This window comes from Urocampus carinirostris, chromosome 8, assembly GCF_059441175.1.
Source record: "Urocampus carinirostris isolate Australia breed hairy pipefish chromosome 8, RoL_Ucar_1.0, whole genome shotgun sequence".
Classification (NCBI taxonomy): domain Eukaryota; kingdom Metazoa; phylum Chordata; class Actinopteri; order Syngnathiformes; family Syngnathidae; genus Urocampus; species Urocampus carinirostris.
The window spans coordinates 15,072,104-15,098,316 of NC_142356.1; the positions used below are offsets into that span (position 1 = coordinate 15,072,104).

General features: G+C 37.4%; 2 protein-coding genes across 2 annotated transcripts in view; one reads left to right on the forward strand and one right to left on the reverse strand.

Annotated features, from left to right (window-relative positions):
- Positions 1-21,782, forward strand: part of stx8 (syntaxin 8) — a 40,303-nt gene extending 18,521 nt beyond the window's left edge. Inside the window, exons 7-8 of the mRNA XM_088341702.1 lie at positions 11,379-11,480; positions 21,097-21,782. Coding sequence (XP_088197828.1) covers positions 11,379-11,480; positions 21,097-21,161 — 167 coding nt within the window. The 3' untranslated portion in view covers positions 21,162-21,782. The remainder of the gene's footprint in view (positions 1-11,378; positions 11,481-21,096) is intronic.
- LOC148360800 (netrin-1-like) overlaps positions 21,633-26,213 on the reverse strand; it is a 66,605-nt gene continuing 62,024 nt past the window's right edge. The window contains exon 6 of the mRNA XM_088341701.1: positions 21,633-23,973. Within this exon, the coding sequence (XP_088197827.1) occupies positions 23,642-23,973 (332 nt within the window). The 3' untranslated portion in view covers positions 21,633-23,641. The remainder of the gene's footprint in view (positions 23,974-26,213) is intronic.

Here is a 26,213-nt window from a genome sequence, read left to right on the forward strand (position 1 = left end):
TTTCACACTTCGGCCCCAAACTGCACACTTCAGCACCGAAATACAGACGCTCCCCTACTTACGACCATTCGACTTATGAAAAATGATAAATACGATAATTTCTTTCGGGATGTCGAAAAATATCCGGACATTGCTGTAAGCTAGATTTTGTATTGTGTGTACAGGACATTACTGTAGTGCTTCTTTTCCGCCGCTACCGGCATGTGGTGGCGCTGTGAGAGGTCACCCAGCATCCACCCCGAAAAATAAATCCAGCTTTACTTCCTAGTTCGTGTATAAACATACAGTACTACGAGTACTGTATCTTTAGCGCGCTAAGAACTTTGACCTTTTTTATTGTTTAATATCGCGTGCATCCATTCAATATGGTTTGTGTAAAGAAGAGGCGAGCCATTTCTTTTGAAATGAAAGTGTAATAAGAAACCTTGATGCGGTTGAGAAAATGGTAGGAACACTTTTTCCCGCCACTTTTTACCACAGATTAGGACCTCTTGAAGCACATCTTCCAAAAGTAAGTTAAACTCAACTTTATTTATAGAGCATATTATTTTATTAAATGTTTTTTTTTAAATATAAAACAATACAGGTTACGTATACAAGCCTTAAACATACAAAATATAGCACTGAAGCAACTTACAAACAAATTCAACTTATGAACGATCATCCGGAAATCTCGTTCGTAAGTAGGGCAGCGTCTGTACGTGTTGCGCTGAGGTGCAGCGCCGAAGTGTGTTACTCAAGTAAAGTACAGTTATTTTAGAATAATATCACTCAAGTATAAGTAAAAATTAGTCTCGGTCTTGTGCGATTTGCAGCCTCTTAACTTTTTTTTTTATTGGCTCACGCCATAAACCAAAATCACATATTTGACTAAAAAACACGTGCAAACCAAATATTTACACTATTTCACCAATCCTCTTCACAAAACTGGTAAAGGAAAATGTTTTCCTTCAATATCTGCACTATGTCAAGGTCGGATTTATAAAGGTTTTACAGACCTGGATTTTAACCATCTTATAAAGAGATATTCTGTGCACAGAAGGTCAGTACACCAATTGATGAAAAATAAAGGTGTATTCCATTCTGTGCATCTCATCTACAAGATGGAATCTCGTCCAGATGTCCACAACAGTTGGTCGGTTTCCCGTCTACTCTCTCCGCCTTCCATCTTATCCAGTAAACTTTGCTGGCACTCCTAATCATTTTCACAAACTATCAACCCACCTTAAATAACTTTAATTCCTAATGTTAAAAAAGAAGCGCAAAATATATGAAGGGCAATGGTTTTTCTTATTGCCAGTCTTTTAGCCAAGAAGATTCAACAAAACTGGGGACAAATATGTGTGTTTTTAATGGGTTTCACTGGAAGCACAGTTTGATGAAGTAATCTTTCTTTTTACTGGACAATCCAGAGGGTTTCATTGGAATACCATTAATATTACAGATACTGCCTTCCCACGTTTTCACTTATTGGTCTAAATGTATGAATCATTTGACACAGCCACTGATGCTTTTCCAGAACAGTTTCCTCATACTTAGAGTATCTTGTTTTAGGAACTGTGAATGACTCAATTGAACCAGACTGTTACATTGCTGTAACAAGAAATAAAGTCAGACGCGAGCGATTAAATTCCATCCTTTAATCTTTTTTATTACGTATTCTGAAGAGAGTCGCAGGTGTGATGAAGCCTGGCCCAGCCGACATCAAGCAGCCATTCATTTCCTCCCACTCCTTTAAAATAATTAGTTTTCAAGTGTTTTGGATACTCGGTGTCTTACATTACCTCTTCTTAAATGACTCGTGTCCACACCACAATCAAGTTCTAAATAACCCTGTGCAAGACAATTTTATTTAAGGAGTTTCCATAAGGCTTACTGGTGATATCAGAGTGATAAAGGTCTTGAAACTCAGTCTAATGTTGTTTTAGGCATAATCCATCCATCTATCCATTATCTGCACCGCTTATCCTAACAAGGGTCGCGGGGGTGCTGGAAGCCATCCCAGGCATCTTCGGGCAGTGGGCAGGGGACGAGGTTTGTCTTGAGGCACAAATCTGGGGAGGGATACAGAAAAAATTCTGCTGCTTTGAAGGTCCCAATGAGCACAGTGGCCTCCATTATTCGTAAATGGAAGACAATTGGAACCACCAGGACTCTTCCTAGAACTGGCCGGCCTTCTAAACTGAGCGATCGGGGAAGAAGGGCCTTAGTCAGGGAGGTGACCAAGAACCCGATGGTCACTCTTTCAGAGCTCCAGCGTTCTTCTGTGGAGAGAGGAGAGCCTTCCAGAAGGACAACCATCTCTGCAGCAATCCACCAATCAGGCCTGTATGGTAGAGTGGCCAGACGAAAGCCACTCCTTAGTAAAAGGAACATGGAAGCCCGTCTGGAATTTGCCAAAAAGCACCTGAATGACTCTCAGACCATGAGAAACAAAATTCTCTGGTCTGATGTGACAAAGATTGAACTCTTTGGTGTGAATGCCAGGCGCCATGTTTGGAGGAAACCAGGCACCGCTCATCACCAGGCCAATATCATCCCTACAGTGAAGCATGGTGGTGGCAGCATCATGCTGTGGGGATGTTTTTCAGCAGCAGGAACTGGGAGACTACTCAGGATAGAAGGAAAAATGAATGCAGCAATATATAGAGATATCCTGGATGAAAACCTGCTCCAGAGCGCTCTTGACCTCAGGCTGGGGCGAAGGTTCATTTTTCAGCAGGACAACGACCCAAAGCACACAGCCAAGATCTCAAAAGATTGGCTTCAGAACCACTCCGTGAATGTCCTGTAGTGGCCCAGCCAGAGTCCAGACTCGAATCCGATCGAACATCTCTGGAGAGATCTGAAAATGGCTGTGCACAAACGTCTCCCATCCAACCTGATTGAGCTTGAGACTTATTGCAAAGAAGAATGGGCAAAACTGCCTAAAGATAGGTGTGCTAAACTTGTGGGATCATATTCAAAAAGACTTGAGGCTGTATTTGCTGCTAAAGGTGGATCAACAAAGTATTAAGCAAAGGCTGTGAATACTTATGTAAATGTGATTTCTTAGTTTTCTATTTTTAATAAATTCAAAAAAAAGTTACAAAAAAACTTTTTCATATTGTCATAATGGAGTATTTTGTGTAGAATTTTGAGATAAGAGATTAAATTAATGCAATATGGAATGAGGCTGTAACATAACAAAATGTGGAAAAAGTGAAGCGCTGTGAATACTTTCCGGATGCACTGTACTCTCCTTCCTTTAAGCTTCAGTTCAACAATGGTGGCGATCTCCTTCCCTACCCGGTGCTCGGCAGTCCTTCATTCCGCTTTAATTTTGATCAAATATTTCACGATAACATTTCAACCTAATCAAATAATTTTTTGAATTGTATTGATTGGGATGTGCACACATTGTCATAGATAAAACAAGGTAGTAGCTAACAAATAAAACTGCAGGGCAGATGTAAATCGGTCTTAAACATTGGTGTGTGAATTTTTAGCCCTGCTTATCTAATTAGCACTTAGGTAGCATCTGTATCAAACTTAGTTGGGACACACTAATATTTATAGTGGGGGCTCCAAACTATCCTTTTGTTGGATACTAGTCCTGAGTTTGAGTTGCAGTGTAGCGATTCGTTTTTTCCAATTCTAATGCTTGCATTTTGTTATTACCGTATTTTCCGCACTATAAGGCGCACCGGGTTATAGGGCGCACCCCCAAAAAATAGTCTTTTGTCCGATATTTTCCATACATAAGGCGCACCGTATTATAAGGCGCTACAATGGGAACGTCGACAAAACAGTCAGATAGTTAAGTCAAACTTATTACCCCCTTAACATTCCGAAAGCTTGCGAAGAAGCAAATACTATAATATAAAGCCGCATAACTCACCTAAGTTCTCTTGCAGCCTTCACGTTCATTAATGATACGTAACCATGGTCTTCTTACGACCGTGAGTGTAGTAAATCCAGGAGAGTAAAATATTTACAAATATAGAATAGTAAAACATGTTTTCTCTATGCCGTAGTGCAACCCAACATGTGATTCACAATCATCTTTTTTGGCCAATTGCAGGCTTTGTTTCGCCCCTTTAGCCTATGCGAGCCTGTAAATGATAAAAATCATCCGCCCCCTTTACCTCCGAAAAACTTTAGCCTATAGTGACTGATTCAAATGATGATTGACACATTGGTTAGGAAATGAAACGCCGGTCTATAAATCCCAGCATACACCGCGGACTACTTCGCCTTCGGGGGAAAATCTAGTCGGCGGCTGCTTGCCTTAGTTGCAAGACTTTGCGACTTAATATTGATCCATATATAAGGCACACTGTATTATAAGGCGCATCGTCAGCTTTTGAAAAAAATAAAGGATTTTAGGTGCGCCTTATAGTGCGGAAAATACGGTACTTTGAGTTGTTCCTTGAAAAACATTTTGGAAACTATAAGTGGAATTGGGACTATTAACTTTAATTTCAGTCTCTTATTAAGTAATATGTTTCACCTTTAAAATTGTATTTCCTCAGGTGTCGTAATTGTATTTTCTCACATATTAACTGAACATATCATAGACATAACATACTTGGCCCATTGTTCCTACGTCTGCAAGATATTTGTCTGAAGTGGTTTCTTCAGCGATCAAAATCAGTGAGCCTTCAAAGTAACACTTCTTTCAGCAGACATTATAGCAGGACTTTACTCCCGCCAGACACGTTTTAGTTACTATGTGTCATGCTTTTAAGTACCGGCATGCAAAAAGTAAGTGATGCTTTTATATACCATCTGATAATTTTGCGTGTTTAATCTGATATGCTTCTCGTTATAGACACCTTTAAGGTTATCTATAGGATATAATTCTTCACATTATACTGCTACCTTTAAGCCAGTATTCGTCCAACTTTTTTCCTAAAGTGGATTTATTTTTGGTAACCTGCAAAGTAACCCTCGATTATTTGTCTCAAAGAAATAAATGCAGTTGTGTCTGATTGGCAGATAACTGCTTATTTCAAGTATTATTTTTGGTATATTTATTAAGACTTTTTTATGTTGCTAATTTTTTCAACAGTTTTTCTAGTTTAAAAAAGGGAAAACACTTCAAAGGAATGCAAATCACAAATAGTTTTCATAATTTATTATTCGGATAATTGTACTCATTTTAAAAGATTACCTTACAATGGGACAGGATTTTTGTAGAAGTATACAAGATTCAAACTATTTGATTTTGCAATCTATTTTACGGCTAAAATACATCTTAAAGTGTCCCAGTTGAATATCTATTACCTTTTTTAACATCAATTGGAATTGTCCAATGATCAGGAGTAAGCAACTTTTTATTTATTATCGGCTGAAGTATGTGTTGCATATGATATTGGTTTTGTAACTAACAATTCTTAACATTCAGACCAAGCTTCTCGAATACTACCAAAAGTATTATACAAAAAGTAATAAAAACTAATTCTAATTTTGAGTTTTTCCTTGCCGTCATGGAGATTTTAGATCAGGGGTTGTGTGATAGTAGTCTGTAGTCTGTGCAGCCCCTTGAGACTTCTTCTGGTTAAAGGCTATACGAAAAACATGACTTGACTTATAAGTTTTATTTAAGTATCACATAAAGCGACCTCATGCCCATATATTTTTTAACGTGGTATATTTGGCTTCAACTACTTCATTATTTCTTGAAAAGCGCATACCTCATTGTGTCACATTTTTGCAGTTTACTTGCTTCTCGTTGGTTCTCATGCAGTCCGCAGGCAAATGGACTGAACTGTTTGCACTCTGGATGGGAAGTTGTTTCAGCCGTGCTGTTGGCTAAACATTTATTCTGGCCCTTTGGCTGGTTGAACGCAATCACCCCCAAATGAGATGTTCAGTAATTACACACACCTCATGTGCCACTCTGGAATTTAAGTGCTCCCTACCTCTTTTTTATTTATTATCCAGTTCAAATGTGTGTCATAGACTGGAGGGTCGTAATCTCACGCACATGCTGGCGGTTTTCTTTTATTCTATGATGAAAATGGTGAAAGTAAGAAAAGGACTGTTTTAAATACAGTCCAAAAATCAACCCAAAACCCAAACTCAAAGAAGAGTATATTTGAGCGCGTCCGAGAAGTTCACATGTGCAACAAAAGGGGCGGCAATTATGATTTCAAACAGAAGATGGCATCAGTCAGTCCAATATTTTGAAGTTACAGAAACCACCTTTTAAAAAATGATTTCAATTATGTTACTCACCAAAAATCATCAAAATGCGCTTGATTGTTCTTACACCAAAAGTGGGCTTAATTGCTGCGTTCTGTCTGTATACAAGATGTGCTTTACATTGCTTGTAAAAATATAGACTTATGCTGCATATGGATAGATACAACAGTTGGATCCACTTTATATAGACTGTAGCATTTTTGCCGTGTGGGCAGAAAAAAAGCAGAAATGTCACAGAAAAATCAACCAATTCATATTAGGCTTTTGTAACATTAATTTGTACTACAAGTCCCACAGTGCTTTGCGGCATGACAGTTTTCAGAATGAGAAACTGCACATTCTAATAATGTGCCCAACTAAACAAATTCCTTGTGTTATGCTGTAGTACATATAAAGTCTACTGTAATGATTTCTTATTCGCAGAAATCCACCTAATACCGGTGGTTTACCAAGAAAATCGAGTAAATACTGTGTTAAAAAGCGTCAAGTCAACCAAGGTAGATATTCAAAGTGATAGCCATTCCGCCCTTTGATGACCATTCCAAACTTTTTTTAAACCTCCTACTTAATTCATCACCTTCTCCAGTGTGCCGTTGCTAATGAAGTGCGCTAGTATTGATGAAGTGCAATGGCATCTGGTGTCTGAGTTAGTGCCAGTGAGTGGGTGGGGCCGCCCTCGTCTGTACCGCCGCTGCCACCCTCATTCTCATCATGCTTATATTGTTTGGTGGCATCTGGATTCCGTGGGTTGGGAAAAAAACCTTCATACATGCTTAAAATGTACATTTTGGAAGTTGTAATTGTAAAAGCTGATCATATTTAGTTAATTGTGTATTTCTCTGTCTTCTATGTTACAAATAATCCTGATGAGCTTGACTTAAATTACAACTCGTTTTCTACTATTTTGTACTATTTTTGAACCGAAAGACATATATGACGTCCTTGGTTATTCCTACGCATGTGCGAACTTTGAACCGTAGACGTATGTGTGACGTCATTGATACTTTCTGCGCATGTGCACGCTTTTGAACAAAACCCGGCTGCAGCGCGGGAAACGTGTGAGACTTTTGTATTAGTCTACCCACTGCGCAGTGAATAAATTCTAAAACTACATTTGCCTCTCTTACTGATCACTTCAGTTTTAACCTATTACGAAAATATTATCCCTAACAGTAATACTGTTAAGTTCATGTTTTCCCAAAATATTTTGATAAAAGCACTACAATTTGGTTGCACATGTTACGATCCCTTACAGTATGTGCGGAACATTTTCTTTGGGCTCTTCTTTGAAGTGTCCCGTGAGTCCGAGAGAGGTTCAACTTTCACTAAGTCGTCCATCATCGGACTGTAGGTTGTGTTGTCTGTCATGTGCATTTTCAGATCTTGGGCTCAACGTAGGTGAAACTCTTCACACGCAACCCACACAGTCGGTTTCAGTTTCAAATAGAAGTTCTCTACACAAGGGGTACAATTATTCAATGGCAACCAGTAAATCAGATCCATCCATGTTGGGGTTTTTATTATTCAAATATATAAGACGAATATAGCTTTAAAGTGTCTGACAATACCATGCATGATCAGTGGAGTTTCTTGTAAACTGCGTTTCTCGTGCACAAAACAGTCTGTCTCCAGAATTTAAAACAAAACAAATTTTTACGTAAACGGAAATCAAATGCGATCGTTAAAGGCGGTAGAATACACTAACACTTTCGCTTCAAAATAAAGCAGCTGTTGACTAAAATACTAGTTTTGAGTCAAGAGATTTTTTGGGGGGAATCAGAAAAAGCAGATTTTTTTTAGAAGCAGTAGACGTTTTAAGGGGCGAAAAACAGTAGTCTAAAGCGCTCATGTTGGCAATCGTTTAATCAACAACACATTGAATATCAAAATAAATCTCAGCTATTACAATAGTCGATTAATTGTTTTACATGTCTCTAAAAATCACCATTATCCAAATTTCAGCTCTGCATCATGACTTGGACACGATCAATTGGATTCCATCGTAGAACATGTTCTGCCTTTGTGCTCAATCTAAATAGATATATTTTGCTCACGTCGTGACAAACATCATGTCACAATTGGGTAAATTTGATTTGTTTTCGAAGTAATCTATAATGCTGTTCACCTGGATGCTATATTACAAATGCCCAATCACAAATGTGAAAATGTCAAGAATAATTCTAGGTTTTAAGAATTATTTACGATTATCTTAATGTAAATGATCATGTCAATTAAACACAATTTCTGTTTTCATACACAGGGATTAAGATGAAGAAAGTCTTTATTTCATTAAGTGATTAATCAACGATTCAATATTTTGTTGCTCCTCTGATATGCTCTGATGCAAGGGCGTCATTTTTGCATGGATGGAGGGAATGTGTGTCCACCACTATTGAGCAATTCCTATTCTGCCCCAACCAATATTTTGTAATAAACTTAAATGTTCCTACCAATTAGAGGTAAGATTTTAAGCCTGAAATTAGGAGTTGGCCAAGATCACCCCTCATCCTCCCAAGTCCTCACAAATCAAATCTGCTCTGATTTATCTGAACGTTGAAATTTAGAATTGTATTTCATTTTAGTATGAACAAAAACAAGAGTCTTATTGTCACTCACCTACTACTCCCCGAGTAATACGATGGATAACAAATTCAAAGACCTCCCCGAATGTCTCAGCTGAGGGAGGCTGCCAGTGTGGTAGGGGGTCGATGTCCAACAGTGAGACTAATCTCACCACATGTGTCCAAGCGCTTCACAACGCCAGATGTTGGGAAAACTGGTTTTCTTCATTGTATTTTTTTTGGTGCATGACAGCGTGTAACACAGCAACCCATTTCACGCACATGGTCAGAAAGACATAAAAGCTACAAGGCATACTACACGAAGCTGAATTTAATCATAGCATGCATGTATGTCATTTTTCTTTTTTTAGGCCATGACCAGCATGAATGGATTTTATGGTTTTATCTGTTCTGGTCAAGGGTCAATTCGATATTTTGGAAGGCTGTGACCAGAATGGCAGGGCATAAATGAAATCCAATGGTTTGGGTTTAATTTGGAATCTGTGCTCTCAAACTACTGTAATCTGGAGTCAGTCAAATGCCTTGTTGTACAGACAAGAAAATACCAAATGGTTGAAATAAATTATTTGGCATTCTTAGAAAATAGCTACTCTCAATAGTTTTAGCATATTGTTTTCAACGCATATAGAGCCAGGAGTATTTCTAAATTTAGAGTGCTAGGTGCTAGCCATTTTTTAAACATTTAACTCATTTTTAACCCGAAGATGCTCTTGTTATACAAATCAACGATCCCATTCTCTTCTTTTACCATAAAAGAAATGCATCTTTTACTACTCATGAGTAAACTATTATTTAATACAGGTGCATTTTTCAAAAATTGTTCCTTTCCGTTGGGAAAAAAAAACGGTTATACAAACATTTTTTTGTGTAAGGATGTATTTGATACATGGAAATTGCAAAAATGTAGATCTTTATTATTATTATTAATAATATTATTATTATTTGCATTCATGGCATCTCAAATGTCCAAACATTTTATCTGCGATAAATCAAGACAAACATCACAGGAAAGATGTACTTCGATTATCGCATAATTGTACACTAGTCAGCCAGCTCTAGTTCCTTGGAAACAGGAAATCCGCTTTGTTTTAAACCAAGATTACAGCTAGTCCTGTTTTTTGAAGTTATTTATTATAGAAAAATCATTACTAGAGCCTGCTCACACTCTGAGGAGCTGGGCAAAAACTTTACTTATACAGACGCTGCTCTACTTTGGAACGAGACAATCCGGACAATCGTTCGTAAGATGAATTTGTTCGTAAATTGGTTCAATGCTATATTTTGTATGTTTAAGGTTTATATAAGTATGTTTAAGGCTTGTATAAGTAACCTATATTGTTTTAAACTAAAAAAATAAACATCTCATAAAATAATATGCTCTATAAAGATAAATAAAGTTCAGTTTAACTTACTTTTGGAAGATGGGCTTCAAGAGGTCCTCCTCTGTGGTAGAGAGTAGATAAAAAAAGCGTTCCGGCCATTTTCTCAACCACATCAAGCTTTCTTATTCCACTTTCAATTTCAAAAGAAATGGCTTGCCTCTTCTCTACACTTTACACCAACCATATTGAATGGATGCACAAGATATTAAACAAAAAAATGTTGAAGTTCGTAGCATTTTGGAGATACAGTACAGTATGTTTAAACATTAACTAGGAAGAGAAAACAGATTTCTTGTTCGGGCTGGATGCTGGGTGACCTCTCACAGCAGCACCACACGCCGGTAGTGGTGGAAAGAAACACTACAGTACTGTCCTGTACGCAGAAAAAAGCTGCACACAGTACAAAATCTAACTTACAGCAATGTCCGGATATTTTTCGACATCCCGAAAAAAAGATGTTCGTATCCACCATTTTTCGTAAGTAGGGTAGCGTCTGTATTTGTACTTTTTTAATGAACAAAAAAAATGTTTTTTTTACGTCATTGGCACCAAAGGGTGCAGAAGTTATTGCACTTAAAGAGTTAATTTCTGCTAGTTACACTTTTATGGGCATGGTAAGAGCATGTATGCACATGCACATACATAACTCTCAGGTTTTAGCCGCAGTCATATTTAAAAAAACAACACTTTCATAAAACAGGGCTCTCTTTGTCGCATACCAGATCCAATAGCTGTCACGCACTAACAAATATGTTACAATAGGAAATATAGAATTATGTTTTTACAAACCAAGACTTGCCAACAGTAATTCAGCATGGTTGCAAATCCCTCAGCAGATTTAGATGTCATTGCAAAGCCAAAATTATGAACCTGGTGAGCTCCAAAACTTGACTAATTGCAATGGTATGCGGTGCAAATGTATCAATTCCAACAAAGCGCATGCCAGCTTCTCCCTGACAAAAATAAGCCTCAAAAATGACTTCACCCATGAAGTTGTTGTGCATTGTTTGCATTATCCTGAGATTTCCAGATACTATGGTCTTGCATAAGCATCCACATTTCATCCTTATGAGAACCTCATATTGAAACTCTCTAGAAGTCATAAAAAAACAACACTGCTCATTAATTGCATTCTTTACAAAAATAAAAATGTTTTTGTAAATTCGCTATGATACTAATAGGCAAAAAAATGTCTTCATCAGATGTTTCTTTTTTTGCTGTCTAGAAATCATTGACGATCTTGCACACCTCGTGGATAAGACGGACGGACGCATTCGCAACGAGACGAGACGGGTGCAGCTAGTTGAGAAAAAGTCTGCTTCTTGCGGTGAGTTGCTTTGTTATAAAAAATCTTATAAACCAGTTATATATTTGTGGGCAACATTAAGTGCTCATGTGAGAGTATGGCCAGATGTTGATAAATCATGATAACGACCCTTGCACAAATTGCAGTTTTTGTTGAAATTAAAGTGGAATAAGAAAGCTTGATGCGGTTGAGAAAATGGTTGGATCGCTTTTTTTTCGGCCACTTCCTACCTTAGAGTAGGAAGGCGCCCAAACTCGTGAAGCTGATTTTCCAAAAGTAAGTTAAACTTGACTTTATTTATATTTATAGAGCATTTTATTTTATGAAATGTTTAATTTTTTAGTACAAAACAATACAGGTGACTTACGCAAGCCTTAAACGTACTTAAATAAACCTTAAACATACATTCCATACAAAATAAAGCACCGAAGCAACTTACGAACAAATTCAACTTACGAACAATGCTGATGATTTTGCTCGATTTACGAACAGGTACAATAATTCATTTTTAAATAAGAAAACTAATATTTATGTCATATTATAAAAATACTATAACTTTTTTGAAAATCATTTTAGTAAAATAACTTAAAATTAATCCTTTAATTATAATGCAGACTAATAAAAAATATATTTTGAGATTCCGTTGGTAAAAAATTTTTTTAAAAAACAATTATTCTGCTACACTTATGCAGGTTGGTTTTTTTCCATATAATTTGTTTCTTATTTACAAGTAATTACAATTATATTTTTTAAAATGAGAACCCATGTTGTATTTAGTTTATTTGATAATTATTTTGGTAGTAAAATAGTAATTATTATCGGATCTTTTTTTTTCAATATTTTAGGTGTTTGATTTTTTTTCAATAAGACTAATAAGAAACATTATCTTTTCAACAAGAAATGAATATATGATGTAATCTAATATGTAATCATAATACAATTAATTTGATGATGTTTTTAGGAAAAATAGAATACATAATCCTGCTATAATAATGCAAATATGTTTCCTAATTCATTTATTAACAAGTGAATTAAAAAGATTACTATTTGAATTTCAAAAAATAGAATTCTGATTTTATAATAGGATTATTTTGAGGATCATTTAAAACAATCCTGCAATAATTACACAGATAATTTGTCCCCATTTTAACCAATATTTATCTTCTTTTTTTAAACTATTATTTTTGTAAAATAAGATAATTCTTAAGACTAGGAACAATACCTGCCAGTAGAACAATGTTTTGTTACAATGTAACCCGCATGTGAATATAAAATTTAATTTGCATCCCAGCTTTCCAAAAGGATAACTAATGTTTTCAGTGGCAAAAATACTGGTCAACATTTTCTCAGAGGGAATTTGCTGCTTTTTGGCTCAAGCCAATACATCTACTGTGTGCTTGAAATTCTTGAAAATATTTTAGTTTTAATGTTGTGTGTTTAAGGATTTAAAAGCGCCCTAAATATTGGCATAAGTGCTTGTAAATGCTTACAATTATTGCCATTTTTCACAGAAAGTCTGCTTGAAAATGACACCAACACTAGTTTTTCATTGCATTTTTTCACCCGTGATTAACGGCATCTGACATTAGTTTGTATGTCATTGTCCTATGAAGCGTCACTGCCCCCTGGGGTGCATGCTACACCTAAACAGGGCACTGTGAAACGTGCATTAGCAGAAGCTTGAAAGGTTTTGCCCCCAACATTTTTGATTGTGTTTGCCATGTCCCCATAGTTCCCAAGTGCAAGCTTATTTGAAAATGCCACAACTGCCACTCCGCTTCCCCTTTATCCCTGTTGTGTCATACATTTTAACACCTCTACCTCACAATTTTTGTGTATCCATGTTTGTGTACGTTGCTGTGCGTTTGATCTTCTTCGCAAATGGAAACATTCTCATATCTTCGACATCACATTTTTTCCTCTTTCCGCTGTCATCCTGTTGCTCGTCTCCTCACTTGTTTGGCACTTGTCTTTGTGTCGAGCTCAAACGACGACTTGCCGCATATTTTTTTGTCGGGCTTTTCCCTCCTCCTCAATTGCAGTGTGTTTATAATTCCTTCGCTTTAAGTCTTTATTTATTTTTGTAACCGCCTCTCATCCAACGCCTGCGTTTTGTGTTATGTTTCAGCCGACTTAGCGACGTCAAGTTTTGACGGCATACTTCAAATATCTTTCGGTGCCCCTCATCTGTAATATTGACATTTTTCTCACGTGATATAGGGCAAGGTCAATTCCAGCGTTTTTTTTTTAATATAAATATTGAGTTAAATATCAGACGAAAGTTCAGCCTGATAACTTTTATTTTAGATAATTTATGGAGCAATTTGTTTTAATCACTTAACGTTTGTGCCGTCAGACTGTCATGTCACCAGTCACTGAAATATGTCATGCCACATATCTTTGGAAACTTTAAATGTGAGATTCAAGATATGATGACCATTTCAAAATGTACACAACACAGAAATATCCTCGATCAGTCTGCAACAAGATACTTGAAAACTAAAAGGCCGGCAAAGCTCAAACCAATAATGTCCCCTGGTAGTCAGCTCATGACACGATTCTCTGCAAACATAGTCTCGTTACATCCATGAGAGTCCAATAAATCCAACCGTGTAAAATATTTATTCCAAAACACATAATAATGCCGACAGAAAAAATTAAATCTAGTTCTTCTCGTCCATCTGTCAGGTCAGCATAAAGCTAATCGACTTCTTTTTTTATTGGCGTCAATATTGGAAATTCACGTCAGCCCTATATAAATATTGGTTTGAGTCAACTTCTATCTATCTATCGACCCTGGTCATATCCCTTGAGATGGGTGACCGACAGCAAGACAAACACATACACAAAAACAAAGGAAAAACACAAACTATTTGACCATGGCCAACCCAAATGCCCAAACACCCAAACAATTGAATGCTTTCTTCCCTCCAGATGAAATGGGAACAAGAAAGCGGCCATGTCACTCGGGTCAGGGTGACACAACACACTCTTCTGTCCAACAGCAGGGCCCGACAGCTTTCACTGGTTTACCCCTGCCGTATCATACAGCTGCCCAGCCCATCCCTTAGAACATGTCCAAACATCCCACTATCCTTGTACAACACCTCTCCACTCATTCCGATAACCAACAAGAGCTCTAGCTTCCACTATATTTAGACCTCTTTCCTGCAGTGCACTCATAACACCATTCATCCACGTCAATCACAGTCTTCCTCTTGGTCCCCTTCCATTTACTTCTGCTCTGTATATCCTCTTCAACATTTACTCCTCTCCATGTGTCCAAACCAACCTAGTACTCTCTTATCCACACGCTTGCTCAGTTCAACTACTACTCCAGTTCTTTCCCTCACAATTTCATTTCTCAATCTATCCAATCTTGTCACCCCTAACATACTCCTCAAGCCATTTATTTTCTCTCTCAAATCTGCATTCAGGCTCCAAGTCTCTGCACCATACAAGAGCTGTAGCTTCCACTACATTTAAACCTCTTTCCTGCAGTGCACTCATAACACAATCCATCCACGTCCGTAGCAGCCTTCCTTTTAGTCTCCTTCCATGCTATTCAACATTCGCTCCTCATCCATCCTCTCCATGTGTCCAAACCAACCGAGTAACCTCTTATCCACACGCTTGCTCAGTTCCACTACTACTCCAGTTCTGTCCCTCACAATTTCACTTCTCAATCCATCCAATCTTGTCACCCCTAACATACTCTTCAAGCCATATATGTTTTTTCTCAAATCTGCATTCAGGCTCCAAGTCTTTGCACCATACACGAGCTGTAGCTTCCACTACATTTAAACATCTTTCCTGCAGTGCACTCATAACAATCCATCCAAATCCATAGCGGCCTTCCTTATAGTCTCCTTCCATGCTAATCAACATTCGCTCCTCATCCATCCTCTCCATGTGTCCAAACCAACCCAGTACTCTCTCATCCACATGCTTGCTCAGTTCCACTACTACTCCAGTTCTGTCTCTCACAATTTCATTTCTCAATCTATCCAATCTTGTCACTCCTAACATACTCCTCAAAACATTTAATTTCCTTCTCAAATCTGCATTCAGGCTCCAAGTCTCTGCACCATACAACACAGTTGGCACAATCATACTCTCATACTTTCCACCATCTCCTTGAGCTGGGGTGTATGCTGTCAAATGTCTCGTTATGGGCTCAAGTCGTTCATTGTTACACGCACGCGGCTGGTATTTTGCCCAGCCTTTCACTTCATGTTTACATTTTTCTCATTCCTCAACTTGCTGTTTCTTCGTTCCCACCCGGCAGCCTAATTAGTCATTTTATCCATAAAGGGGAATACAGACAAAGTATTTTCGAATAATTTATTGGAGAAAATAACACTTTTGGACAAAGTGGAGGTCTAATGGCTTGACAATACTATTGTTGAAGACATCAAGATTGTAGTTTGTTTTTAATAATAATTTGCAAGCCCCTTTTGCAGAAAAAGTCGTTCGGAATTATTCCAACATCTGTCAGCAATCAAAGTCACAACAAGAGTATCATTGATGGCTGAGGTGTGTACCGTTAAATTACAATGACTCCTTGACTTTAATAGAATCCAGATATTGAGCCACAGGGGACCTGCTTCTTTTTGGACCATCATTTTATGTCTCTGACTAAGCTAAACAAGCTCCTCTTGGCTATTCAATTTTCCATTGGTGACTCGCGCTAAAATTTGCATGCCAGAAAGATTACAAGTCGGATGTGGCAGCAACGCGTGAATTAAATGATCAATGAGACGACCACCCTGGAGAGCCACAGGGCCATTTTATAAAAACACATTGATGAGACTGTCGCCAAAGAGAGAGACAATCTTGCCTGGATATTATATTGTCTATAACTAAAACGAGAACTGAAATGGGATGGAAGAAGTGTCCTGGTGTCATAGCAAAACAAAATAGTAATGTCGCATTGCTTAATATTGCAAGGTGCAGGCGGGGATGACCGATTATTTGTTAAAATACATTTTCAGACCACAAAAGGGTTATATGAATGCAAAATACATATTGCGTTGTTTGTGGTTACAGGAGTACAATAAAGCCTTTTGTAAAATAAAGGGATACGACATTATTCTGTTCTGAGGTGGAGATCACAAAGCGAAATAGCCGTATAGCGCAGGGGAGAAACCTATAGTAATTAGCTATTTCCTTATTTAACACCCTTTACCCCAGCTATACAGTAAACATTAAAATAACAAAAAAGTATATACTACATATACTACCTATATGTAATATACGTGCATATGATTAAATAGGCTTTGTTTCCATGGTCATCATGTTTTTTCTTCTCACTTACTGCAAGCCTTGACAAAAAAATGGAGTACAAAAATATTGTATCAAAGACTCGCAATGTCTTTACAAAGCATTCAAGATTCTGAACTGAATAAAAGATGGGCATTGTGGGACGTAGTTCAGCCAATAGAATGTTTGTATTTTCAAAATGCTGTGATACAAACCAATAGCAGAACAGGATTTCATCGGATGGTCAACCAATAGCAGACAGGCATCTTAGAGACATAAGACAAGTTTCTATTTCGTAAATTTTAGGCATGGAAAATAATTTGCTCTTGATGTCGTATGGTGGGTAAAATGCCGTAATAAGGGGCTGAAAAAAAATGTCTACAATATAAAGTGGAAACGTCGTAATGTAGGGATGTCGTGTCCCGGAAGTCGGCCGTATACTGACACCCCGAGATCTAAACTATGGGTAGAATTTCATACAACTAAAAAAGTTTTTTTTTTCTAAATAATTGTCTTGCTGAAAAAGCAAAGATAAGCAATCACTTTAATCCAGCTCTTCGAGAAAATCACTATCATTGAATCCCATAACATATTTCCAGCTCTACATGATTGGTATATTGAGTCATAAAAAAGTGTATAATTTAAAATAAATAGAGGTTACGAGTTACAAATGTGGAAGGTGCCTTTCACAGAAACTATATCTGTTTTGGCTCTGCCGCTACAGAGACAGAAAACTCAAAATTGTTTGTCTCCTGTCGTTCTAGTTTGAACTCAGGCTTTTAGATCTTATAAGGCAGCCATAGTTGACGTTTCTATAATTGACTACTTGGTGTAGTCAGTATTTTCTTCCTAAGCATTTTACCAAGTACATTAAATTGCTTTCCAGTACAAATACCAGAACTCTACTTGAAATGCAAGCCACGTTCAGGATTACAAAGTGGTACTACACTAAATGTGGATTAGCAACCGTAGAGAAGGGAAGTGCTTAAGCACTACTGATTTTGCCAGGTCGTGATGTCTCAGCACCAGAGAACTCCTGTCTCGCTGTAAAGGATTTATTTCTCCAACAGACTAATGCATTCAAACTCATTTCTCATTCTTGCCACATAGTTCTTCATGCAGTAATGACTATGTACTTGTGACTTATTCCTTCTCATGAACTGCATTCGTTCAAAGAAAGTCAACAGTATTACTATTTCAACTTCTAACTGTTCAAGGGGGTTTAGCAATAGCCATACATTTTTTTAAAACCGTTTACCCAGTTCGAATCCCGGCTCGTCTGTGTTACATGTCGAAGTGTCCTTGGGTAAGACACTGAACCCCTAATACCCCCAATAAGCAGGTTAGCGCCTTACATGGCTGCATGGCCGCTATTGGGAAATGTGGAGCACATTGTAAAGCGCTTTGGGAAGTCTTTGACTTGAAAAGCGCTATAGAAATGCAGATCATTTCATTTCATTTTTATGGACGGATAACTTTAAGGGTTTAGTCATACCATACAGAATGGTCTGTTTGGAATCCAAAATAATGAAGGAGAGCCATCCGGTTAATAATTTATGCATACATTGACCTGTATTAAATGAATGATAATCCATAGTATGTACATAAGCGGACAGCAATGTGGTGTCTGCCCATAGCCTCCTTAGAACACCTAAGTCGCTTGTGGACCATTTCTGAAAACAGTTCACCAGTGATAGGCCATTGTGATTTCAGAGGAAAGTGGATTTCTTACTGGTACGAGAAATGATTCACATGATCAGTGTCTTTAAATGTATGATCAATTCTTCTAAAATCATTTTTAAATGAACCCAGACAAGGCAGATGTTATAGTGGTTGATTGAGCCATTTTTAACCCTACTTGTAATCATTACATACCAGTAGTAACATAATAGTAACGTGGTCATACCATAATAACCTGACCACTTGTTATCTTAGAAATGTGCATCAAATTGGTAGCCCTTCATACTGATCATTACCAAATAAGTAGCTCTGACCTTTAAAAATCATTGTAAACCCCTGCTTGAATATAAAAAGGTGTGCACTCTTATGCAACTACAATACTCCTAAAGAACACATATCCTGTTGCAACTATTAGCATTAAAGGATGATATCTTACCTTTGACACTGAAGCGATACCCTTTCTTATAAAATTTGTTTTGGTGGACACAATTCAAACCAGGAAGTAGGACGCCTTGTTCACAAAAACCAGTACATATGATTTCTAACTGGCATTTAGAATTATTACCTTTGTTTCTTGTTGATGTTGACTTCGATTTGTGTAGTTACCCAATGTGACATCTATTGCAACCTGGTCATCCTGGAAGGGGGATTACCTCTTGTGTGGCCCCTTCTCAAGGTTTCTTATTTTCTTCATTCTGAGATTTTCAAGTTTTTTTATTGCCCGCAGGCAGGTTTCAGATCACTGGATGTTGTAATCATTAACAAAGAAGTAGCTCCCAGCTCCCAGAAACATTGGTGACACAGACGTAGAATATCAGTCTTTCCTTATCTTATTTGTATTAATGAAAAAATAACATAATCTTTTCCCACTGTTTTTGAGATAAAATATAATTCTACTATTATCCTTATTGCATCATTTATTGCAGCCTTAATCATCCTGGAAGGCGGATTACCTCATGTGCTGTCCCTTCTCAAGGTTACTTCATCTTCCTCATGTTGAGGTTTTTGAGTTTTCCCTTGCCCACATGTAGGTTTTAGATCAGGGGATGGTGTAATAACAGTCTGTGGTCTGTGCAGCCCTTTGAGACCCCTTGTGATTAATGACGTCACAATGACTTGACTTCTGCAAAATTCATTTTTTGTGTATTTATTACTCTTGGACACTCCACCCAAGTAATTATCCAACTGAAGCATTGCAATCACATTGTCACGTAGGGACACGTGTGATTTGTGCATGTCCTTAGGAGACTAACACTGGTTATGCTTGGTGAGAGAAAAAAAAAAGGAATACAAATTCTTATAAGATCAACAAGAATTTAGTGGGAAAAAACAAAGGTCTTTGAAACCTTCAGGAATGTTTTACTCTATCCATCTAGTTTGTTAGGTAAATGTTGAAGGATAGAGTGATAAACATTCTTCAATAATTACGCCATTCACTGCCATCAATGCCTGTAAACGAAAAGGATCGGTTTTCAACTGGCTGCTGCTGACAGCTGAAGACGTTAAAGATTAATTTTTAACGGACTGGCAGTGAACACGTTACGAAAAAGAAATAGGTTTGTCCATCTGTTTATTCTTTTCACAAATGTTTATTGGCATTAACATTAGAGGTCGACTGATTATTTGGTGGGCCGATTATCTACGCCAATATTTAGAGAATTTAACAGATGTTGGTATCTGCATTTTTATTCGACTGGTCGATTATTTAGGGTCAGATGCCTTTCTTTTCTTTCCTAGTGCCTTCTGTCTCACACACTACCCAACGTGTGCCTTCTGATTGGATAAGCCGCCGGGGGCTGAGCCACTGAAGCAGGAAAAATAGCGTTGGAGCAAAGTATCAGCAGCAGTTCTGCTAACTCCTGAGTCCCTAAATGCCTTTGAACCAAGACTGCTGATAATATTGAGATTTTAAATGTCATGTGTGTGATTAGGTGATATCGTTAAAAGCGTAGTTAACTTGCTTTAGGGAAGCATATTTAGGTGCAGACTGATATAATAGCTCTCATCATAACATTAGTTCATCAATCAAGCATGTGTTTTGTGATTGGGAGAGAGCATAACAAGCACACTAAAGCAGAAGGCTGAGTGATTAGCTGTTACCATAACATTTTTCATCAAGCTGGCTCTAAAACTGGAGTGTCCACACTTTTCAATTCGCCAGCTACGTTGAAATGTCGATGTATTTTTTTGTTTGAAGTTATTTTAGGTCATGTTTGTTGTATTGACATTTTGATTTATTTATTTTTTAAAAATTAGGAGGTAATTTAAGTTTTTATTTACCATTATATTAGTTGTTGCTGTGCATAATTTTATTTCATTTCATGGAAAGATTAGTTATGTTAGTTGTTGTGTTGTGATTTAAATTTATTTGCTGTAAAAGGTTTCAGCGAGCTATTCAAGTTGTATTTGTATTCATAACACATATGGATTATTGAGAATTTCTTTCACAATTTTTTAGGCTTTTACTACAAATGAATATATGCACCAAATATTCTTAAAACTAAAATTGGTATCAGCCCTGCAAAACTCATTTTGGTCAATCGTCATTTAGGTCTCAATGCAAGATAGTTAAAATCCATTGGATTTCTAGTCCCTTAGATTAAGCCACTGCCTCATGAGGTTCTTCAATATGTGTTTGTAGTACCTGAGCTTTTAGATTTGTCTACTTCAATAATAACCTTTTTTTTTCCCTCAGGTATGCTTGTGGTGATCGTGTTGCTGCTTATTGCGATCATCATGGTCGCCGTGTGGCCCGTGTAGCTAGCGTGGATGCAAGAGCTGCTGCAAGACTCCGACGAGGGAATGTTAGGATTCGAACACAGATAAGCATGTTCTTTGGGGCTGATTTTCTCTTGAATCATTCCCAGGCCATTATCCAAAACTATTCTTATCCATGCTCTCATACTGTATTGCTTAAGCAATGTTTTACATATATTTACATCTCCACGACAGCTAATTTTCATATGGTCGTATACAGTTACTTGAGGATCAATATTGTACCACATTGAAGTCATTGCGGTATTTTGAAGATAAATGGAGTTTTGGAGGTTATGTGTTTTTTTTCAGTGTTATTTCAATCGTAAAACTTTTAAACTTGTTTTTTGTTTTGGATAAATCATGTCAAATGTAAATCCAATAGGCCTCTGAAGGGGGGCCACAAATACCTCCCCGTGCTGTAGTTGAACACCTCTGCTGTAGAAGGAGTAGAAAACCAAAAACGACCACTTCTCTCAGTGTAATGAGTTTATTTGAAAATTTGCCTTTAGTTCTATCCTGTTATGTTCAGTAGTTATAATTTCCTTCTTCAAATAATTGTAGCGATCTAAACAATGACAACACATTTAAAAAAGAAACAAATAAAATGATGGGAAAAATCCACAATGGCTTGTGTAATTAAATATTTTCATATATATAATAACCATAATATATTAGTACACATTGTAAAAACAACATTGCAAAAAACAGGGCTTTATATGTGACAACTAAACAACATTTACAATCCTTAGTATGAACACAAAGCGACGCTTGAGGGGAAACTGAGTGTGGATGTTTAAATTGTGTACGTACACAACACTGAACTGAGGTTGGATGTTAAACAGTTAAAGAAATGTGTAAATGCTAATGATATTGTGTCTTCGCATCATTCATTTCAAAAGTGAAGCGATTAATGGTTGCACAGATAAAACACTATCCTAAAATTCAAAGTCATACTGTGACAATAAATGCTTGTACTATATCTGAAACCTGTAATTTGTCGGAAAAAACTTGGCTTGAAATTAAATAATATAACATTTTCTTGACTTTTTATTTATTTTAAGAGTATGTTGGATAAAAATAAGGGTGAAATTCTTTATAAGGACATAATTCAGTTGTTTTTGTTCGTCTTACTCATTTAAACTAAAGAAAAACCTGTTTTTTCTTTTTTAGATATGTATTAAATTTAATGTAATATAGTTTTCTTTCACCATATCGTGGTTCGACTTTTGTGTTAAAAAGAACCGACCGTGGATTTTTTTCTGTTCATTTGTTCTGCGGATTTTTACATACACTGCGGAATTTTGTGGTAGTGCACCAATCAAAGAACTGCCTTATGTTTACTCACCACTGATTGGAGGAATCCGGATTAATCCTTTACACATGTAGTGACATCTTTAGGAAAATAGACGTAAGTACCACGTTTTGTTTGATTTTGCTCTCACACCAAAATTGGGCTCCATTGCTGTGTCCCTTCTGTTGCGTTACGTGGATTTTCAGTCGCATAGACTTACACTATATATGGATGGATACAACTGTTGCTTCCACTTTAATAAAACGAAAAAGTAACAAAATTTTGGCACTCTTGAGCTACTATATGTTTAATCCTGAATAGTTGGTGATGACTAAAGGTAAAATCGGGCCTAATAAAATATCCAGGCTGTGTATTAAAGCTTGGCCCAGCCCGAACCCGACAAATTAACAAAATTTGAGAGTCCGAAGCAAACCAGAATTTTCATATTTTATTTGTAAGGAGAAGGGAGGAAGAGGGCTGCGTTTTTTTTTTTTTAAACTGTCCACCCGTCATTGTCCTTTATTTACCTGTTTAGAATCCGCGCAATGTATTCTGTCCCCCATTTGCGCCGCCTAGCTTGTTAGCGCATGGGTGGGAAGGTGGGACAGAATCCACAAAGAAAAAAACTTAAAGAACAACGACTGGTGGATAATTTTTTAAAAAGTCAGTTAGAAAGAAGCCCAGCTCAAACGTGATAATTGACATTTCTGGCGCATTACCCCTAGTAATGACATAAAATTGTATCAACCGTATTTTGATTGATAAGTAATCTTGCTTTTTCATTTTGAGCGCAAAATATTATTTTCGGCCAACAATAAAACATAAAACCATTCAGAAGAGAAACTTCAGTCACAAAATGTTTTCTTTTTTGGGGAGGTTTTCTTGCAAGTTAAACCCAAACAATTTTGGGGAGTCTGTGAAAGTAAAACCAACAATTAGCGGTTGATAATAAACTAGAGCTAGGTGCAAAACGGGCAAATCCACAAGAGAAGAGTGTCCAAGTTTAAAAAAAACAAGTCAAACCAAACCTGTAAGGTGAGCTCCTTCAACCAAAGTTCACTAGAGAAGAATTCCTAAACGATTCTTTTCATGCTACCGAAAAAAAGCAGCGACGTCGCCAGTCTATAGTCTTCTGTTTCTGTTTTTTTTCTCTTCTTCTTGTTTTCTCCTCATAATCCCCCTCCCACTGTGTCTATGGCTTTTTGCACTTCCCTTTCTTCTCGCGCTGTTGGAACTTCCTTAGCCTGCGTGCCCACGTGTCCCTCCACTGGATAACCAGGCTTCCTTTGTCCGCCACTACGCCGCCGCTCTGGCCGGGAGAGTCCTCGTCGTTGCCCAGCAGCAAGTACTTTTTGCCGGGCTTGATCTTGGGACACTGGCAGGCCACGTCTTTGGCTCGGACCCACAAAAACTGGTCTCCGCGGCGGATGCGGCTGTGGCCTTGCTTGTAGACGGAGATGACGTTGACGGTGAACTTCCACCACTCGCCGGCTTTGTCAGCTTTCAGGATGTGCACCTGTACGGCTGAGGATGGGAGAGAGACCAAGTTATTAACGTAAATTCCGGGCTATGAACCGCATATTTTATTTTTACATTTCAAACTCTGAGGCTTTCAATACGGTGCGGCTTATTTTTTCTTCACGGCGGTGCGGAGGAAAACAGCATGCTGCTCTTTTCCACAAAGTATGCGCTCTAATTACAAAACACGGCCGTGTCGTCTGGAAACACTTATGATGCCCTTCTAGAGGAGAAATGACTCCATGTTTTTGCCAAGAATATTCATACAACACAAAACAAGAGAGAAAAGGGAGGTTTGACAATTTACAACGCGAACTCTATTTAAACTTTTTCACCCACAAATCATGTCTTCAAATTAATACATTTGAATTAAATGTATATATCCAAATAATTTTTATCTTTTTATTTATTTTTTTATTCTCTTGTTGGTGATGGGAATGAGTGGAGAGGTGTTGTAAAAGGATAGTGGGATGTTTGGACGTGTTCTAAGGGATGTCTGGGGCAACTGTATGATGCGGCAGGGGTAAACCAGTGAAAGCGGTCAGGCCCTGCTGTTGAACAGAAGAGTGTGTTGTGTCACCCTGACCCGATTTACATGGCCGCTATCATCTGGAGGGACGAAAGCATGACCAACTTAAGTGCCGAGGTGCCTAACTTGTTTGGGTGTTTGGGCATTTGTGTTGGCCATGGTCCAAAAATTTGTTTGTGTGTTTTCTTTTTCCTTTTTTATTTTTTTCGTTTTTGTATACGTGTTTGTCTTGCTGTCGGTCACCCCTCTCAAGGGATATGATCAGGGTGAAGAGATTTTATTTTATTTTATTTATTTTCATTTTTATTTTTATTTCTATTTTTACTTTTTATCTTTTATCTTATACAGTCTATATTTGTAATTTATTTGTAATTGTATTTTCGTTGTCACAATATGTTCAACTCATTTGATAATAAAGGTATATTATTTTCTAAACAGCAGTGGAGTTATCTATCAAAAATGCTGCACTTCTCTTTCCGTATCATCGGCATAAATGTCAGGTCGCTGAGGTTTCCTCTAATCCTCAAGGAACGATAACAACCAAATGCAATTTGGTCCATTACTGCGGAAACCACCAATGACAACAACACAAAGGGTCACTGTTGTAATATGGCACCATTCTCCACAATACGGTTGCCCTGGCACATTCATGAAATATTCTACGCGACGCAACCCTCAATCACATTATTATTTGCTAAGTAGTAAATATCTGCTCATCTTTGTAATTACCATCTTGAATGGTCATATCATCCGAAAACACGTGACGGATAAAACTCAGCTAAAACTATGTCGCGTGTGCGGGGACGTGTACCACAGCCAAAGGCATCTATGTGCGCCGAGCTCAAAATGTAAGAAACAGACGTAAACTCATTCATTTTGACTGCTGTGCAAGCCTGAGGCAGCTTGTACGAAGACAAAAATGAGTTACATTCTCAACTTTGAGCACGCGAGCTTATTCAGGTGCACATTACTGTCCAAAATTTACGGTACTTCAGGACTTACACTGATGATTTTCTGTAATTTCTTCTCTAAAAATTGATAAACAATCTTGTATTTTTTATTCTTTTGTGTTTATACTAGTGCATTATGTGTAACAACTAATTTCAGCAACCAGGATTTTTACTATTACGTAAATACTGTAAAATTGTACAATACTGACAAAATTCAAACTTCTTGGTGTTATTGTGTGCAACTGTGCTTCATCTAAGATGCCCGTCTGCTATTGGTCAATGTCTTATAGATTTCGGTCTACTGGTTTGCCTCAAAGCTTAATGAAGATGCTAATATGTTATCAGCTAAACTCTCTCCCATAATGCTCCCGTCTTCAATCTTTCATTCAATTTAAAATCAAATTTAACAAACTAATTTGTTTAGCTATGAGTCCCAAAACTTGCAATGATGATAAAGAGAGAAGCAAAAAGATGAATACTATGAATATAATTTTGATATGATAAATCCAAAGAAGGGTCACGCATCATTACCCTCGCTAAGGAATACTTGTATGGCCTTAACCAATTAATGGAATAATTATTAAAAGGGACAGTGTGTATATTTTGACCACTAGATGTAGCTGTATTTTGCCGTGCAACCAAAAACAAGTGCAAAGAAACTGTGAGAATACTAACTATGGAGAATCAATGCCATTTCCTCACCTCATGCATCCACCCACAAACTCCACTGAACCAGTTCAGGTGATGAAAGGGTTACCTGGATTTTT